Consider the following 19,657-nt stretch of genomic DNA (forward strand, 5'->3'; position numbering starts at 1 on the left):
AAGAATTGGCATCAGTTTTTGCAGCTTGTGAACCCAAGTGAAAGAACCTACAGCACCTGATGACACCCAAAGAAGACCTGCAGCCTGAGAAGCTGACCACCATCAAGATGAACAAGAAAGACCTGAAGCAGAGTTCGTCATTGGCAGAGCAAAGAGTGTGGGGAGAGCGAATGGAAAAAGTTCTACAAGATCATTTATCCTTTTTATTTTTACATATGCAGGGTTGTTCCAAAGAATACATGTGGTAGTGCTGAGTTTGACTTTCCTAGTATAATTTACAACATGACTGTTTATCTACTTGTTTAAAAAAATATAAGTAACATTTCTCCAAACAATTCAATATATTTTAAGGCAAAGTTGATAGGTAGTGAATAATAGATGTTCTTCCTAACTCTTAAACTAAAAGAATAAGTGATTTTTTGTGAACAATCATTTCCATATAGAGTAGCTCATAAAATATCATGAATTTTAAAAGTTTGATTGGCTACAACTTTTTCAGCCTTGTCAGGGTACAAGTTTAATATCCTTGCCCTGCATCTATACCATAAGTGTTTTAAGTTAACATTATTTGAACAACCATTTCATAAATAGCAATTGTATCTATTAATATTACCAGAAAACACTTAACAAATATAAAATTCAGAAACGAGGACAAAATTGAATTTAATTTCTTAGTTATCGAATAGTTAAATAATGAATATAGTATGCTTACCCAGATGGTTCCTTATAGTTTTTCGGGTATCAATGTCATGCAGTATTTTGGTATGCTATGTGCACAGAGGGTGTAATCCAGTAAAGTAGTATAAATAGGCATTTTCCTTATATGATACAACCTTTATTACATTTCCCAATATCGTTTTAAAAAGAAATACAATTCCATTTACACCCTTGGTCTGATTTACTTACTGATCTACTTATCTAGCAAATCAGATTCACTTCTTTTAAGAAATGATGAATAAATTTATTAAAATCAATGTTCTCAAAACAACATATATAGAATTGTACACTTGACTACAGGCAGTTCCTTTTTAGTCAGTCAGTCCTTCACTTGATTTTAAAGGAAATCCCTTTTTTTAACTGTAAGGCAAAAACTTTTAATGTTTAAAAAAAAAAAATGCACCACATGAATGTTGATGAGATTTGATCCTGATGTAAGTGGTTGAATTTTAACATTTAACTTGTTCAGTTAGAAGATGAGGTAGATGTTGAATGTACATGATTTAGAAATGTTCATTACATAGCCTTGCAATCCCTCCACAGTCTCATCTTTATCTGGGTTTTTTTAGTGTATTACAATAAGTCACATAGTACATTTGGCAGTGTTGTGAAGTTTAAGTAGGGTGGGGGGTTTAGAAGTTTGGTTTACAAGTCAAATATGGGGTGGGGGGCGCCGCTCTCTTAACACTTCCTCTTCTGCCCTCAGCCTATGGAGATATTTGTGGATGATGAGACTAAACTGACTCTACATGGACTTCAGCAGTACTATGTGAAATTGAAGGACAACGAAAAGAACCGCAAACTGTTTGACCTTCTTGATGTATTAGAGTTCAATCAAGTGAGTTTTTAAGATCTGGGTTTATATGCTGGGTAAATGGTGATGGCGTTTTGTAAATTCTAATATCTGTTAGAAAGAAGAATGGCTGCTTGGAAAGCCTTTTCACAAGTTATCTGTTTTTAAAATGCACATGCAAAGTTAATTAAAAGCACAAAGAAAATATTTCATAATAAACCTCCAGTCCTTCTTGGTTTTAATGTGCCTCTTAAAGCTAATTTTATATTGTTTATAAGTAAATGTTTAGTATTGACAAATGGTTGCTATTTTTTTCTTTTTGCATGTTTGTGTCACAAACATTGCCTCATAATTCTAGGTTGTCATCTTTGTGAAGTCTGTCCAAAGATGTGTGGCTCTAGCACAGCTGCTGGTGGAACAAAATTTCCCTGCAATAGCTATCCACAGAGGGATGCCCCAGGAGGAGAGGTGAGTATTTAAAAATATCTTTGAATTTGTTTTTTTCCAAGTAACATCTTTGGTTCCAAAACTGGACAAATTGTATGTATAATCTAACATTCTGGGCTATATGCCTGAGAAGTGCTTATTTGGTTTGTTGTGTAGAAAACAGATGTATGATCTTTTGAATTACATATAAATTGTTCTATATGTATCTATACAATCACTATGCAGTGATTGTATAGATACATATATTTATAGCTATATATGTACTCAAATTGCAGCTATTTAAGGGCTGTTTCAGTGAATACTTTTCTAATTCTAATTGGGCAGTGTCTTGAAATCTCAGCATACATATTCACTCATTAATAGCAATCAGATGTTTGTGTACAAGAAAGAAATATATGTTCTGCGAAGAAGTAACAGATTAGGTCACAATATAAAACCAATAAACTTAACTGAATTAGGTGGTCTGATTTTTCTCTGTTTACAACATTGTCCACTTATTAGGCTTTACAGTTTCACATTTAGCAATATGTTATTGTTAGACAACAAGTCTTCATCTACTCTTGGGAACAGTTGACCTTTTCAATTTTAGAATTTAGTTCTCTTTCCTATAATAATCACTCACCTCTCATATTTTTTTTTTTTTTTTTTTTGGCGAGTCACTTTGGAAAAAGATCTGCCAAATTAATAATAATAATTAACTCTGATCATTGTGATACAATATTTAGTATGTATTTAGTAATTGTTCCACTTATTTGTATTGACAGCATAAGACTAGTAAATCAAAATTTCTGAGTTTTAGGGAAATCATGCTAACTGTATACTAGGGCTGCAACTAACGATTATTTTGATAATCTATTAATCTGTTGATTTATTTTATTGAATTAATCAATTAGGGATTTTGCTTGGACTGGTACTTAAGTTTCTTCACAGCCATTTTTTCTAAGCACATACACGCTAATGTTACACGTGAATACAAGCTTATAATGCATCACCATAATTTAGCAGAATGACCGCAGCACAAAAAAAAAAAAAAAAACAAATATGGCAAGTGAAAATGTGAACGTGTACTAGCTAGTGTCTAATGGCACATATTTTTAGTCGCCCATGAGAGAACTCTGTCTCATGCGCTAGTGTTTTAATTGCTAGTGCATTGTATAGGGCTGGACTATGACTTGAAATATTCCTTGTTTCAAATCGAAAGTCATGTCATTATGCCTAGCCTAGCAAACATTGTGTTCATATAATGTACCTGTATCACATAACACTGAAGTGACATTTAACTTACTGGGATGACGGCAAGTCTAACTCCTCCACAGAGCCTGTATCAGTATGTTTTATGTTCAAATGTTTGTGCTTCTCCGATGATCTCTTGTGCCATAAGAAGTCAGACCTACACATTTTGCAACTCTCAACCTTTTTTTTCTGCGTTCAGAGTAAAGTGTTCACAAACCTTGAAAGTCTTGGGTCGAACTGTCATTTTCTGCCACTTGCTTACCGTTTGCATTCACAGCTGAGAGAAGTAGTGATGCAATTGCATGCCACACCGTATTAAGCCTAATGACAATTTTTTGCCAATGTTTTTCACTGGTATACAATGATTTTGGTGCCAACGATGTCTGAACGGTTTTATATTAAGTTTATGGTGCTGATTAAGAATATGACGTTGGTTTCGCCAGATTGGCTCTAGTTTCTGAGATATTTAATAATTAATTAATTAATCAATGCAACACGTTTGAAAAGCATTTAGAATTGCAAGAATATTTTTATTTTAGTTACATCTAGTAAGTAAACAGTCTTAACATCATACAAATAAAATTAAAAATATCTAACAGTGACAGGAAAAATGTTATGTATGATTTTATTAATTAATACAATATTAATTAGTTATTAATTGTTATTAATGTCAATGCATCAAAAAACGCTGTTTATGCAATTTCCTTTTATGTGTGTCATCAGGACAATCGCGTTGGAGACTCCAACAGTAGTCTACCATCATGTGTATGTCCCATCTGCCTTGATATCTCTCCTCTATCACCTTCATATCCTGGTGGAACCTCTCGCCTTGTTCCTCGCTGAAGTCTCCAAGGTTATCTGGAAATCTGTTTAAATGGCTATGGAGATAGTGCATCTTTATGCTCATATTAACTCCCAAATTTCTGAAGTTAGCAAGCATATCTTGCACCAATTCTTCATAATTGTCTGCTCTGTGATTACCCAAGTAGTTCTTCACAACAGAGACAAAACTCTTCCAGGCCGAAGCCTCAGCGTCATTCATGGCATTTGGTAAAATTGGAATCATTCATGAGTTTACGAATCTGAGGACCATCAAAGATTCCAGCTTTTAGTTTTTCCATCCTCAGTCCAGGGAATGATCTACAAATGTACTTGAAGCAATTACCCTTTTTGTCCAAAGCCCTAACAAATTGCTTCATCAATCCTAGCTTAATATGAAGCGGTGGGAGAATGATTTTGTTCTTGTCCACCAGCGGCTTGTTGATGATATTCGCAGCGCCAACAATCATTTCTTCCCTTGTAGCGCATGACACTTTTGTCCAATGATCTTGCTTTGCCCTGCTATCCCAGAGGCACATGAAGCATGGGTATTTTGTGTATCCAGATTGCTGTCCAAGCAAGAAGTTCACCATCTTCAGATTAACACAAATCGACCAGTGATGTTCATGATAATGGATTTTCTGTAATACGATTTTTACATTTTCATATTCTTCTTTAAGTTTTGTTGAGTGAGCAATGAGAAGAGATGCATAACGGTTACCATTGTGCAAGAGAACACATTTCAAGCTTCTAATGGAGCTGTCTATAAAAAGCCACCAGGCTTCTGGTCGATATTCTGTTAGTCCCATTTGAAGTACAATTCCTGGGATATCATTGCAGTATACAAGTTCTTCCTCTTGGTTTGAATATGGTTGAAGCCTGTCTTCTCTTGTTCGATAGGCTGTAATTTTAACTTCCACCTTTATAAGATTTCGTTCATTAAGTTTGGATGCTAAAAGTTCAGATGCTTGCTTGGACAGATGTAAGTCTTGAATCAGGTCATTGAGTTCTTTTTTTCTTAATGGTTAAGGCGTCGAAGAGCTTCCCTCAAATTCACTTCCACTACTACTACCTGCCATACACTCTAATCCCTGCCTCTCTTCAAAGTCTGACAGTGGCTGGTTTGGTAGTCTAGTAAACACTGGTATGGGAACGTCATTCCCATGTGGAATAGGTCGTCTTGCTGATTCCAAATCAGGATAATCCCTCCAAGCTTTCTTGTAACGATTAAAGCCTTTAATCTTTACAACACAAAAATAACAATCGTCATGGTGGTTTTTCGGTTTTCTCCATACCATTGGCACACCAGTTTAAACCTTTTCTTTCACCTTTTGTCCACTGTTGTAGGTGCTCCACACATGTTTTGCAAACCATATGTAGAGCCCAAGACTTATCCTGGTCTCCAAGCTGTATTCCAAAATAAGCCAGGTATCCTCGATGCACAAAGTCTGTGATATTTCTTCTTTGTTTTTCAACCATGTACTCTCCACAGATGTAGCAGAATACATCAAGATTGTTGATGCAGGTTCTTCTTGATGAAGTCATGATTTTTACACGTATTTATATACTTACTAAGACAGAACTTTTTGGGTATAAACCAAGACTGGGTTGACAAACTTATACTGTAGCCGACTTCTTTCCTCTGCAAATTCACAGTTGAATTCTGGCTTCAAAAAGTTGCCTTTATAATATTGTAGGCCTACAAATTGAAATACAAAATAATTATATGGGATGTTTCATTACCTAAGACACTGTTAAAGACTCAAAAGACAGACCAAAAGCTATTGCATTTGTTATCACACACAAGTCGCATTGGGGGAATGCATTATTTTCATGGATGTCCATTATCTCCAAAAGTAGAACCAATTCAGCAAAAGTAATGGGATTTTTGAATTCAGCACCCTCAAAATACCCTAAATCAATTCAAAAAACCTTGGCACCTGAAAAAAAAAAATTTTGTAGACCTGTGATCGATTATTGCTGATAATGTTGATTAGTTGTTGCAGCTCTATAATACACATGTCCAATTGACAGCCGTGGAGAGTAAAACAAACATCAGTTAACAGTGTTACTGCAGAAGATAAGCCCGATGGAGGAGTTTCAGATAGCCTAGGAATGCACAGTAAATAGGTCTTTGCATTGATATCTGCTGATAATGAAATAAGAATAACCTTTTAACACAGAGCGAGTCCAGTGTGCTCAATTAGTATGATAATACATTTGCTATTCACTAAGTACCATGAAGTTTGCTTGTTTACAAACTCTGCACGTTTTTGATTAAAGTTTTATCTGTGTTGTCGTTTTTCACTATGAATGCCAATGACAACAAAATAATAAAATCCAAAACATTTTATGTGAATGTTTTGTATTCTTGAAATTTTTTTCAAATAACTTAATAGACTTTAAAAGGCACCACTTGCAAAAGTATGCTCTAACCAAATAACAAAAAATTGTTATTGATTACAGGACAGGTTGATGCAGTTGTTATATTAATTGTAGGGGCATTCATGTTTCAACTATACGTTTCATTGAATCTTTAAATGAAAAGAAGTTTATCTCTGGAAGTAAAGTTTTAAACATGACACATTCTATACATTTTAGTATAGTAATAATTATTTGCTAATCTTAAGCTTGAAGAAAAAAAAATCATGCTTTTTAAATTAAATAATAGATAACTTGTTTGACCATACCATATCCAAATGTGTTTTAAAAGTTGAACCTTTCTGCCTTGTCTTATAAATGCTTCCTGGTTTGTGTCTTAAATACACCTGTCTATAATTTTCCACATGTCTTAATTGTGTGAGTCAGTTTGGAATTTCAAAAGGCAAGTTCCTTTCGAATGTGTTTTTAAAAAAAAAAAAATGTAGAAAAATTCACCAAATTGGTCAGTGGTGCTAGTAAAGCCACTATTACCAATGAGTAAAAAGAACAAGTCTTGGAGAGTGTGGTGAAATACTTTGCATTTATTCTCATGTATATATTGTTATATATTGACATCTATTCTTGGGTATTCTCAGAGTATATATTTGTCTTTCTTGAGTTGCACAGATGCAAGTCATCTCTATTTTATGTATCTGTTAATCCTTTACTCTGTAAAAGTTGCACCTTAGTGACATGAGGACTGAGGGTATTTCAGGTGAATTTTGCAACATAATTTTGTCAGCTTGTTTTAGCCATTTAATTTTTGGCAGTCTCAACAGTTCAGTTTAACCTGCATGACTTTACTGAAGTGATTAATTATTTTTCCTGAGAAATGTGTTCCTTCATCTAGAGCAGTGTTTCCCAAACTCGGTCCTGGTGAACCCCTGTGGCTGCAGGTTTTTGTTCCAAACGGACTCCTAATCAGTGACAACACCTGATAGCAATGATCTTATTTAATTAGCTGTTTTTTTTTTTTCTTTTATTCGACATTCAGAAAAGCATAGCAGCATGATTTTGACATTTATAAGACATTTAGAAATATTTCTGCTTTTGCTATAAATTTAAATGCTTAGCTCTCTTTTGTTGATTTCATTATACTTTGCCCTTTCTCTGTGCAGTTTTTCCCCCAAGCAAACAACACTAAATAATCAAAGGCTGCAAGTACTTTAGCAATTGACCCACTAATGAGTAAATAATGGATTAATTAAACAATTAGAAGACCTAGAAAAGTAGAATGAAAATACTGTTAAAAAGAAAAAAAATACATTATTCCTATATAACTGCTTGGTACATTTAAATTTTTTTTTTTTTTTTTTTTTTTTTTTTTTTTAGCAAACCTAGTTTTCTAATTTCTATATTGTTCCCTAAACACAGAACTTGGGAAATATCAGTTCACTTAATTAGCCCAGGACTTAAATTTCAAACAGAAGCTGGTTGGAACAAAAACCTGCAGCCACAGAGATTCACCAGGACCGAGTTTAGGAAACACTGATCTAGAGATATCAGACCCATCTATATTTTGATAGCAGGCCAATGCCAAAGTTCTGAAAATGTAACAGTAACAGATTTTTTTTTTACTGTATCGGTAGTACTGAGAAAATGGCAATACTACTTTTGTCCCACATCTCTGCCACATTTTAAAATTCAGACCCTGCATTGTATTTTGATCTTTGAGTGCCAATATTAAGTTTACTTAAAATATAGTTGGTTAACTACTTGATGGATATATTACCATTTTGAAGCTATTATTACTGTTAGTATTTGTATATTTTATATTGTGTTACAGAAATAGGAACAATATTGTTCACTTCAGTAATTGAGGTACTTTAATACAAAGCCATTAAATTTTTATTTCTGTCTTTGCTCTGGTATCGAGTATCGAAACATTTCACCTTCATTGGTATTGAATACAAAAAATCTATTATTATGACATCACTGCTTTCATTACTGGCTATTGTGCACCATATTACAAACCTTTTTACCCCTTTCCATTGCACATATTTTAAAAGCTATGTGTGTCTTTAGTACCTATTCTTTTCATTAAAATGACTTGTAACAATGATTTTGTCTATTCCCTAAGGAATGCATGTATACAGTGGTATGTTTGAAAATGTGCCTCTCTGTCTGTCATGTTACTTTCATATGAAGAAGTTTGTTTTGAAATTGCTCACTTGATGTGCAAAGTTATTTGAAGTTATGTTAAATCAAAGTTTTCTATTATATCAGTATCATTAGTGATGTTTCCTGCTATGGCCAGTTCACAGTTTCTCATGTTCAGAGCACCCCATGTCCCCGGTCACAGGGCTGCCTTTATTACATTTATTCTATTTAAAACAAGTATTTCCATCATAATCATGTGTTGAGCGTGTAATGAAACAATCTGTTGAAACTGGAGAAAGACTGTCACGCACAGGAAGACAGTGCAGACAGAACACAGCCAAAGCCCGAGACCGGACTCAATTATAGGACTTTGAATCTGTGAGGCTGAGTCACTTAATATAATGCTAGATTTTCTATTACTTTCCAGTTCCAGAGTGTGATCATTTAAGCTTGACTTAAATCATCTTGTTAATAACAGGTAAAATATCTGATGATTGAATAAATAAAAACATCAAAAGCAGGAATTAGCTGCATTTTAAGTAAACATAGTAAGATCCCTGAGTATCTTTATTAAAGTTGTATGGGAAAGTTTCTAACTGAAGGATAAAAACTTTACTTTCCTTCTGCCCTGGCTTGAATACCTGATTTCTCCACTACTGCTGGCCAGCAGTACTTGGTCAGTTTCCTAAAAGGGGCGAAAAAAACGGTGCAGCACATGAGCTGGCATTCAAGTACATTTTTGGCTGTGCTGGGTTGGCTTTTCATTTTTCTCCTGATGTGTGCCTCGATCCCATTAGGCTTGGCATTGATTCTGCGTTGACCTGTGGCTTGTCCTCCCAGCTCTTTGCTTTTTATCGCCCATGCCCTTTGTATGTGGGACCCATCTTTCCTTCCATCTGTGCTGTGCCAACTGCTTGCTTGCGCGTTAGGCTGCAGCTTATAAGAAGATATCAATGAGATGGAACTTAATGTCTTCCGTGGATTACCTCATTTCTCTTTGACCTCAGTTGTTGATCAGTCTGTGTTTAGAATCAGGATGGCACTGTTTAATACTCAATCGATTCTAACAAATCTTTTCTCCTGGGGGACATGTTCATGGGTGAAAACTTGGATTTTATGTTTCTGACTAAAAAATGTCAGGAGGACATGAGTAAAATCCATTTGAATGAGCTTTGTCCAGCAAACAGTGCCTGTGTTACAACGCCATGGCTATTTGGTCGTGGTTGTGGGCTTGATGTGGTTCATAAGACACAGTTCATTTTCAAATGTGAAAAACTGGCTGTGCAAAAATTTGGGTCCCCTTGTAATTTTGCTGATTTGAATGCGCGTAACTGTTCAATACTGATTACTTGCACCACCAAATTGGTTGGATTAGCTCGTTAAGCCTTGAACTTCATGGACAGGTGTGTCCAATCATGAGGAAAGGTATTTAAGGTGGTCAATTGCAAGTTGTGCTTCTCTTTGACTCTCCTCTGAACAGTGACAGCATAGGATCCTCCAAGCAACTCTGAAAAGATCTGAAAACAACGATTGTTCAGTATCATGGTTTAGGGGAAGGCTACAAAAAGCTGTCAGTTTCAACTGTAAGGAATATAATCAGGAAATGGAAGGCCACAGGCACAGTTGCTGTTAAACCCAGGTCTGGCAGGCCAAAAAAAATACAGGAGTGGCATATGCGCAGGATTGTGAGAATGGTTACAGACAACCCACAGATCACCTCCAAAGACCTGCAAGAACATCTTGCTGCAGATGGTGTTATCTGTACATCATTCTACAATTCACTGCAATTTGCACAAAGAACATCTGTATGGCAGGGTGATGAGAAAGAAGCCCTTTCTGCCCTCGCGCCACAAACATAGTTGCTTGTTGTATGCAAATGCTCATTTAGACAAGCCAGATTCATTTTGGAACAAAGTGCTTTGGACTGATGAGACAAAAATGGAGCTTTTTGGTCATAACAAAAAGCACTTTACATGGCGGAAGAACAACACCACATTCCAAGAAAAACACGTGCTGCCTACTGTCAAATTTGGTGGAGGTTCCATCATGCAGTTTGGCAAGTTCAGGGACTGGGGCCCTTGTTAAAGTCGAGGGTCGGATAAATTCAACCCAATATCAACATTCTTCAGGATAATGTTCAAGCATCAGTCACAAAGTTGAAGTTACGCAGGGGTTGGATATTCCAACAAGATAATGACCCAAAACACAGTTTGAAATCTACAAAGGCATTCATGCAGAGGGAGATGTACAATGTTCTGGAATGGCCGTCACAGTCCCATGAGTTGAATATCATTGAAAATCTATGGGATGATTTGAAGCAGACTGTCCATGCTCGGCAGCCATCAAATTTAACTGGAGAGATTTTGTATGGAAGAATGGTCAAAAATACCTCAATCCAGACAGTCATCAAAGGCTATAGGAGGCGTCTAGAGGCTGTTATATGTGCAAAAGGAGGCTCAGATAAGTATTGATGTAATATCTCTGTTGGGGTGCCCAAATTTATGCACCTGTCTAATTTTGTTATGATGCATATTGCATATTTTCTGTTAATCCAATAAATTTAATGTCCCAGCTGAAATACTACTGCTTCCATAAGGCATGTCATATATTAAAAGGAAGTTGCTACTTTGAAAGCTCAGCCAATGATCAACAAAAGTCCAAAGAATTAAGAGGGGTTAAAATATAATATATATATTACATTTTGATTTACTTGAATCCTAGTCCTATTGCATCATTTTTATCAGAGTTTTCTGAGTTTTTATCATGAATAATTATGCTGGAGAATGTAATAATTATGGGTGATTTTAACCTCCATATTAACAATATGAACTGTAATGCAGCATGATTTTTTTTTTTCTGTTTTTTTGTTTTTTGTTTTTTTTTGTGTGTGTATTACTGAAAATTGTAATTTTATTCCGCATGTTTCTGGTCCTACACATATTGGCGGGAATACGCTTGATCTTGTTTTTACTTATGGTATTAATATTGATTGTATTTATCTTTGTGATCTTATTTTTAGTGACCATAAATGTATCTTGTGCCATAATCTCTTGATCTTGTACCTGTTAGACAACTTACTTGTACACAAGTTATCAATGATGCTGTGGTAGCTCAGTTTTATACTGTAGTAGCTCAAAAGACTTTGATGGAATGATGCTGAGGCATTGGTTTACTCTTTTAATCAGCAATGTACTAATTGAACTCTATTGCACCTTTTAACTCCGATCACAGCCGCTGGGTCAGTAAATCTTTGCCTTAGCTAAATTAATCTATTCAAAGTGCTAGGTGCCACTGTTGGAAGACTGAACATTTGTGCAAGGCCTCTAAATTGGAAGTTTACCACATTTATTTAATTATTTAAAAGATTTGCATTGCCCATATAACACTGAGGAATGCTAGGGCTTTGTATTTTAAGCAATTAATATCATATAGCACACTTAATTACAAAGTTTTGTTTGACAATATTTCTAACTTTGTTTCTCCTGTCTCTGTTAGTGTTCCTGTTTTTTCAGATATGGATTGTGATAATAATCTCAACTTTTTTGTTGAGAAAGTTACTTCCATTTGATCAAATATCTCTGCTTTTCCATACTTTGTGCAAACTGATCCCCCTTGCTTTTTCAGTCTGAATTAATCTTCCCCAGTATCTCTCAGTCTTCACACTTTAATCAAGACTTTAAATCCTTCATCTTGTATGTTGAATATTCTTCCAGCTTCTGTAGTTTTAGGAGTTCTTCACTTGATTGGCCCAAATTTGGCATCCATGATAAATTGTCTCCTCACTGGGCTTGTTCCAACTTAGTGCATGTGTGCTATTGTGTAGCCTTTGCTGAAAAAAAATCTAATCTTAATTTCCTGCCAATTTTTAATAATCTGAGGCCTTCTAGAAACTCCCATTCCTGGCTGATGTTATAGAAAAGGTAGTCGAATCACAGCTGACTGCTTTTCTTAATAAATATCAAAAGTTAGATCCATTTCAGTCTGGCTTTAGGAAACAACAGTCCACAGAAACAGCACTTCTTAAGGTGACTATTGACCTTCTGATGGCTGCTGATGTTGAGGAGTGTTCGGTCTTTGTTCTTTTGGATCTTAGTGCAGCATTTGATGCTATAGACCATATGCTTCTAATTAATAGGTTAAATCATTATGTGGATATCTTTGGGACTGCCTTAGACTGGTTTTCGTTTTATTTGCCAGAAAGACATTTCTCCGTGTGGGCGAGTACATATCAGCCTCAGCATCCTTGTCATGTGGAGTACCGGAGGGATCTGTTATTGGGCCAGTGTTATTTTCCTTATACATTCTTCCTTTAGCTCAAATTTTAAGTTATTTTAAAGATATTTTGTGTCACATTTATGCTGATGATATTCAGCTTTCATGCTCTTTCAAGCGACAACACCTCCATAAGTAATATGCCCTAGTTGAATGCCTGAATGAAATTAGTAAATGGCTAGCTGCTAATTTTTTTACAGCCCAATTAAAAAAAAAAAAAAAAAGGTTCTAATTATTGCCCCCTTAAATTTGCATACAGAGATCAGTTTCAGGTTATTTGCTGTTTCAGTCAACTTTAAATCTTGCATCCGGAACCTGGGTGTTATGTCTGACCGATCTTTATCTCATGTTAGGTCCTTATCTCATTCTAGTTTTTATCATCTGAGGATTGTATTAAAGCTAAGAACAATAGTATTGAAGGCTCAAATGGTGACATTAGTAAATGCTTTTATTTTGTCACGTCTTGATTATTGCAGTTCTTTATATGTTTAAACAAGACGTCACTTCTACGTGGTCTCATATTACTTCGATTTTATCTTCTCTTTATTGGCTACCAGTAGAGAAAAGCCAAGCAAAATGGCACCTTTTATTATTAGTACTACTTGACTACCAGTGGAATTCAGAATGCGTTTTAAAATTTTAGTATCCACCTATACTGTAGAGTTCTACATGGTCAAATACCACAATGTATTTCAGATTTTTTGCAACATTATACTATCAGTTGCTCACTTAGGTCATCTAACCAGGGCCTTCTTATTATTCCACATACTCGGCTAAAGACTCGTGGGGATTTGGCTTTTCAGTCTGCTGCACCGAAATGGTGGAATATCCTTTCTTGTACTTTTTGGGGTGCTGATACACTTGATATATTTAAAAACAGTTTGAAGAAGCACATTTTTAGGTTAGTATATGGGTAGCCATTTTTGGTTGTTCTGATTTATGGGTCATTTGTTGAAAAGTTAGTTTTATTTTTTGTTTTGTAACTGTGTTTTGTTTTCTATGGTGTTACACTGTTTTTGACACTTTCTGCAAAAGGCACTTTTATAAAGAAAAATAAAAAAGCTATACACTGAATTTGCCCTGTCATATTCCTGAACATTGTTTACTTTGCTATAAAAAATCATGAGTTACCTATTTATGATAATATATGACTTTGACCAGATAAAACATATTTTTCCTTTTACTATTTTTTGTAATAGTGAATGTGTTGGTGTATTTAAAATCAATCAAAGTAAATGACCAACAAGGTTTTTTTTTTTTCTTTCCAGGCTGGCTCGCTACCAGCAGTTCAAGGATTTTCAGCGTCGGATCTTGGTGGCCACTAACCTTTTTGGTAGAGGGATGGATATCGAGAGAGTTAATATTGCCTTTAATTATGACATGCCTGAAGACTCTGATACATATCTTCATAGGGTGAGAATTATAATGATCTTGACAGTTATTATATATTTATATATAAACTTGTATAAATTCTAACTGCCTTTGATTTTCTGAACTTTCTGAGGAAAAATGTCATTTCATCTGTGATTTTCAAATTTATGTTTAGCTAAATTTTTGTTAACAAGGAAAGAGAAAACCATATTAATGTCAACCATGGTTTTGCCACAGGTAAGAAATATTTGACAGCAAACACATATGGGATATGATACAGAAATTATAAATACTAATATTAATTTGTTTTACAATATGTTCTGTTGAAAGAAGCTAATTCAACTGCATTTGTGTCTTTTTGAAATGGTAGCCTTTTTTCTCACAGAACAGGTAGGAATAGGCAATGATTTTAATGTTGAGAGGCTTAGTATGGCTGAATTTTAGGTACGTAACCGTGATACTTTGGTCTGGTCTAGTGGTTGTTTTTTCTCCTTCTTGGTGCTTTGTAAAAAAAGGGAATTGAATAGCTAACGGATTTAAGGTGGGCCGGATCTACAAGTTTTTTTGTAGGCTTTGGTAATTCTAGTGTTAAAGGGAAGATAATCTTATTTAAGAAAAATATTTCTTTCATTGTATGTGGGCTACAATTATTGGCAGCTCTTCCTTTAATAACTGTGCAACCCTCTTTGCCAAGATAACAGTTCTGAGTCTTCTTCAAGGTTGAACAACACACAGTTCAGGATCTGAGGTCATCCTAGTCCTAGGTTTAGGTCAGAGGACTTTGGATCATTGCCCTCCGGGAAGTACTCAGCTACAGCCCAGTTCAAGCAACCTGGCCGAGGTAGTAAGGTTTGACTTAATATCTGCCAATACCTAATGGAGTCCAAGATACCATGTACTCTAACAAGTTATCCAGGGCTTTTGGCAGAAGAACAGGCACACGACATTAAAGATCCACCACCATGCGTCACAATGGGGATGAAGTACTTCTTTGCATGTCTATTACTCGCTCTATGTCAAACCAACCTCTGGTGTATGTTGCTTAAAAGCTTTATTTTGTTTGTCTCATCTAACCATAAATATGTGCCATTTTGGATGTTTCTGTAACATTTAGCAGACTGAGTTTGTTGTTTGACAGCAGTGGCCTTTTTCATGCAACCTTCTCAAACAACTTTTGTTTATATAGGTGGCATCTGATCATAGTTTTGAAGACTTTGACTCTGCAGTTCTCCAGCCATGATCCTTGGTCATCTGTCTAGCTATTTTACTATAGCTATTTCTTGATTTGTACAGTTCAGCAAAATTTTGTCAAACATCATTAATAAATTCATAGGTCTTTCTCATTGTGATGGATGACTATGGAAATTTGGCCTGTATGGCACCTGCATTTATACTCCAGTGAAACAAGAAGTCATGTCTGGCCACTTAAATTAACTTAGAACAAGAGTGGATATTTCAGTTAGATTTTATTCCAATTACTCTCAGTAAAAATATTCTTAAAAAATGTTAAACATTTATTAAAAAGAACATTAAAGTGATCTTTTGTAAAGAATTGTTCAGAAAAGTCACACACAATCAAACCACTAACACACTTACAGACTTTGCATAAATGCATAAATGCAAACGGTGTGCATTGCATATTGTTGTGAAAAAACTACGATGTCTTTGCAACATCCAAATTTTTTATCAAAAAGACTAGCATGTCTTTTTGTGAGACTACTACCTACTTTTGTTTTGCTGCTACTGTACTAAATATATGCTCTAAAGCATAGCTGAAAGTATGTGAGCACAAGGAGTAGTGCCACTGTTAATGCAAATGAGTACTGAAAAGTTGTAGCGCCATACCATTATACATTAAATGTGATTAAATAGGTTTTTGCTCAAGAGTTTAAAAATCTAGGAACTGACGGAGGTTTATACTTATTAATGTTTCTGTAATTTAGAAATGATTTCTTTCAAAATATTTTGTATTTACTTGTGAATCTTGTATATAGTCTTGTATGTGTCTTTTGGTTTTCTGTCCCCATTTACCACAAAGCCAAAGTATTTCCATACAGCACTCTGGTTGCCGTCATTTTCAGTTAACCATGCTGATGAAAGCTCTGATACTGCTGAAGCTGCCGTGTTACTGTGAGTGGATAGAAATTGGGCTATGGTGAAGTTCAAGTGCCTTCATGATGTAGGATGTAAAATTGATACCATGAAAAAATGAGTATTGAAGCATTTTTTTTTAAATATTAAAATTGATACGTATTGATATTTTGATACTTTTGATGATGCTAGAATAGACCTTCTTTTCTTGCAACTGTAGTTTGTAGTCATTATGTGCGTTGCATTTCCAGTAGAGTGCTCATTGGATGTCAACTCTCTGTCACACATACAGAGAAAAGCCCACCCAGACTGGTGACTTGCTACAGCTTGTTGTGGCAAATCGCAAAGCACTATATAACAGAGTTGCTAGGGACATCACTCTACATGATTGATGGTCATGGCACTCAATGTTATTTTCTTAAAGACATCCAAAGTACACGCCTTGTTCAGGTTGGAATTTCAACATGGGTAAAGTTGACCCATGATGAGACAAAAAAAATTTACACAACTTAGACAAGAACATTGTTATCGAACACTGTGCATGCCTATAGTCTTTTTTGATATCACACTTTTGCCGGCTAGAAAACTTTATGTGCTCCCATCAGCTCCAGCACACACTGGCTGCCTGATAAGAATTATTGTCCCACTTTTGCCTTAGTTTTGGGCTACCCCCTTCTCATTATAACTCCTCTTCCTGAGAAAACATAGCTTATATTTTAAGCTCAACCAACAGCAACACACATGCAAAATTTGGTTTACACTGTGTTTGTGTGTTTGGCAAATAAACAGACATCCAAACAGCTTACAATTATATTTATATAGGGTCCTGCTCCCTGCTCACTTCACTTGCCAACCCCTGGGGGCAGGCACTGGGCGCCTGCTATCCTGCGGCCAAGCCACTCAAAGGGAGTCAGGATGTCCCTACATTAGAGAAAGCAGTTGTATTTAAAGAGGTGGTATATAGAAGAGTATGTGGGTATGTGGGGCACAGAAGGAAGATAGTTTGGTCCTTAGTTATTACAGATAGAAAATAAGTTAAGTATTTCACTACAGTTGTCTATTTTAAATACCAATGAATAATAAAATGTAGTAAAAACTAGAAATAAAAGTAATAAAAAGTAAATAAAAAAATTAACACCTCATCAAAAACAGTATTATGAATTACTATATCCTGTAATTTGCATTGTATAAACATTTTTTCATTTCTGTTAACATATTGTTCAGGATACTTTTCTCTTGTTTATTGGATGATTCTCTTTGTTCTTCATTTTTATTATGTGCGGCTTTTTTTTTTTCCCCCAACTTTCATCATCCGCTCTTGCTGCTGTTTTTATATCACAATCTAAAACTCAATATCCTTGAACAGATACTTTGCTTTTTTGCCTTGCCATTAACCAACTGTGTTGAAGGGCGATATAGCAGCACTGAGAGTGTCACGGGGTGGTACGGAGAGAGTATGTGCACAGTAGGAATAATGATTTTACGAGCGGTGTGGAGGGGAGTGGTCAAGGCTGAATTTTGTGGACAAGACAGAAAACTTTTTTAATATAACAGATTATGTAAATGAAAGCTGTGACTGAAAATCCTTAAGGTCATGATATCCTTCTGTATCACAAGACGTTCAGTAACTGCACGTTGTCAAGATGCCCTTTTCAGCCATTTCCTCACACTTAAAACTATGAAATGATGCAAGTGATGTTATTTTTTCATTCAAGTGTGAGATGTATGTATTACAATACTACACATTTCAATCCTGTCGTGCATTTGTTATAAATAGTTTGGTAATTAATTTAGGTGTGATCTTCATTACACATTATTGTTTATTGTTTTGCTAAAATTCAATTTTTTTGTAATTTAGAAACAATTGTGCTATAGGTGGGTGCATATTTTTTCTTTTCACTTTGCATAGAAGCATTTACTATATAAACCTTTTTGTCTTTTTCTAAAAGCAATGACAAAGATACTGTAAATCATAAGGCTCCTTTTTTACGCCCTGCCACTGATTGACTGTTTAATACTAAGGGGGTAATTTTGCCTGAATGTATTTAAACATTTTGTCTTGTTCACAGGTCGCACGCGCTGGTCGATTTGGCACTAAGGGCCTAGCTATCACGTTTGTGTCAGATGAAAATGATGCAAAGATCCTCAATGATGTTCAGGACCGGTTTGAAGTTAACATAAGTGAGCTGCCTGATGAGATTGATATTGCATCTTACAGTATGTATCTTACTTTTTTTCATTATTTCTTAAACTAGAAATAAAATTATGAAGAGTAAATTTAAAGTAGGTGCGTTTACATTCATTACTTTTTGTTTATTCTCTGTTCCCTAACAGTTGAACCAACAAGATAAATGACTGACACACTTTAGTTTTTCCTGAGGTGGGAGAAAAGAAGACTGATGTTCTCAGTCATCCCAGGGCTAGTCTCTCCAGAAGGAGCAAGACTGTGTACATAATCCATTTGTTTTATGTGGAAAGCTGTTAAAATGTTCCGAACCTTTTTACATTAGTACATTTTTTTTATTTGTTTTCTTTCTTTCTTTCTTTTTTTTTTTTTTTTTTTTAAACTCTTTTGAAGATGTCTATGTATGTTTGTGCATGACAGGCTGCAGAAAGCCTCTTTTACAGTAATCAAGAATATACCAGTGTTTGCTAATTTGTTCTGTGGTTGTTTGAATAAACCCAGTTAGACTTGAAAATGAAACTTGTCTTTTCTTTTTGTTTTAAAGTTTTTCTTTTTTTTATATATCAGTAGGTAGTATTATAGTTGAAACATTTAAATATAAATTGATATTTGTTTCACCTGCAATAAAGCAACTTTCCCATCTATGTAAGTTTGTCATTGTAAAATATATTTCTCCACCTTGTTTAAATGTACAGTTAATAATTTTTTGCACCAATAATAATTAACCAATAGAAACACAATGGTAGACATGTTTGTAAATAGTTTCTTTATATAAAAAAGATGATGTTCCAGTTCCTTGTTTTTCCCATAAGAAAGTGATCTTTGCACATTATGGGTGTGATTAAACATAATATATTTCAACACTATTGGGTATTATTGTAGTACTTGCTTATAAAATGTCACATTATGGTCTCTTTTTACCCTTTAAAGATTAAGAACATGTTCATGTCTTAATGTCTGTTTGCCTTGCTAATAGGCTTTTATGTATATTTTTCCACTGAATCAAAAATTTTCAAGGGCAAGTTTTATATTTGTACTTTTCATAGTCAGATACTTTTTGTAAACATATTTATAACATTCAACTTCTAAGGTAAATAGGAAACAAGGAAATGAAAAGTCGTGAACATCAGTAAGGGAAAACTTGAAACTTCCCCATTTGACAGCGCTCCCCCCCAAGAACTCAGTCATAGATGTTTGAGAGAAGTAGA

General features: G+C 35.0%; 1 protein-coding gene across 1 annotated transcript in view; it reads left to right on the forward strand.

Annotated features, from left to right (window-relative positions):
* ddx39b (DEAD (Asp-Glu-Ala-Asp) box polypeptide 39B) overlaps positions 1-18,968 on the forward strand; it is a 50,584-nt gene extending 31,616 nt beyond the window's left edge. The window contains exons 7-11 of the mRNA XM_028800600.2: positions 1,424-1,555; positions 1,869-1,978; positions 14,071-14,215; positions 18,334-18,481; positions 18,599-18,968. Coding sequence (XP_028656433.1) covers positions 1,424-1,555; positions 1,869-1,978; positions 14,071-14,215; positions 18,334-18,481; positions 18,599-18,615 — 552 coding nt within the window. The 3' untranslated portion in view covers positions 18,616-18,968. The remainder of the gene's footprint in view (positions 1-1,423; positions 1,556-1,868; positions 1,979-14,070; positions 14,216-18,333; positions 18,482-18,598) is intronic.
* The last annotated feature ends 689 nt before the right edge of the window (positions 18,969-19,657 follow it).

The sequence above is a fragment of the Erpetoichthys calabaricus genome, chromosome 1 (genome assembly GCF_900747795.2).
Source record: "Erpetoichthys calabaricus chromosome 1, fErpCal1.3, whole genome shotgun sequence".
Lineage (NCBI taxonomy): Eukaryota > Metazoa > Chordata > Cladistia > Polypteriformes > Polypteridae > Erpetoichthys > Erpetoichthys calabaricus.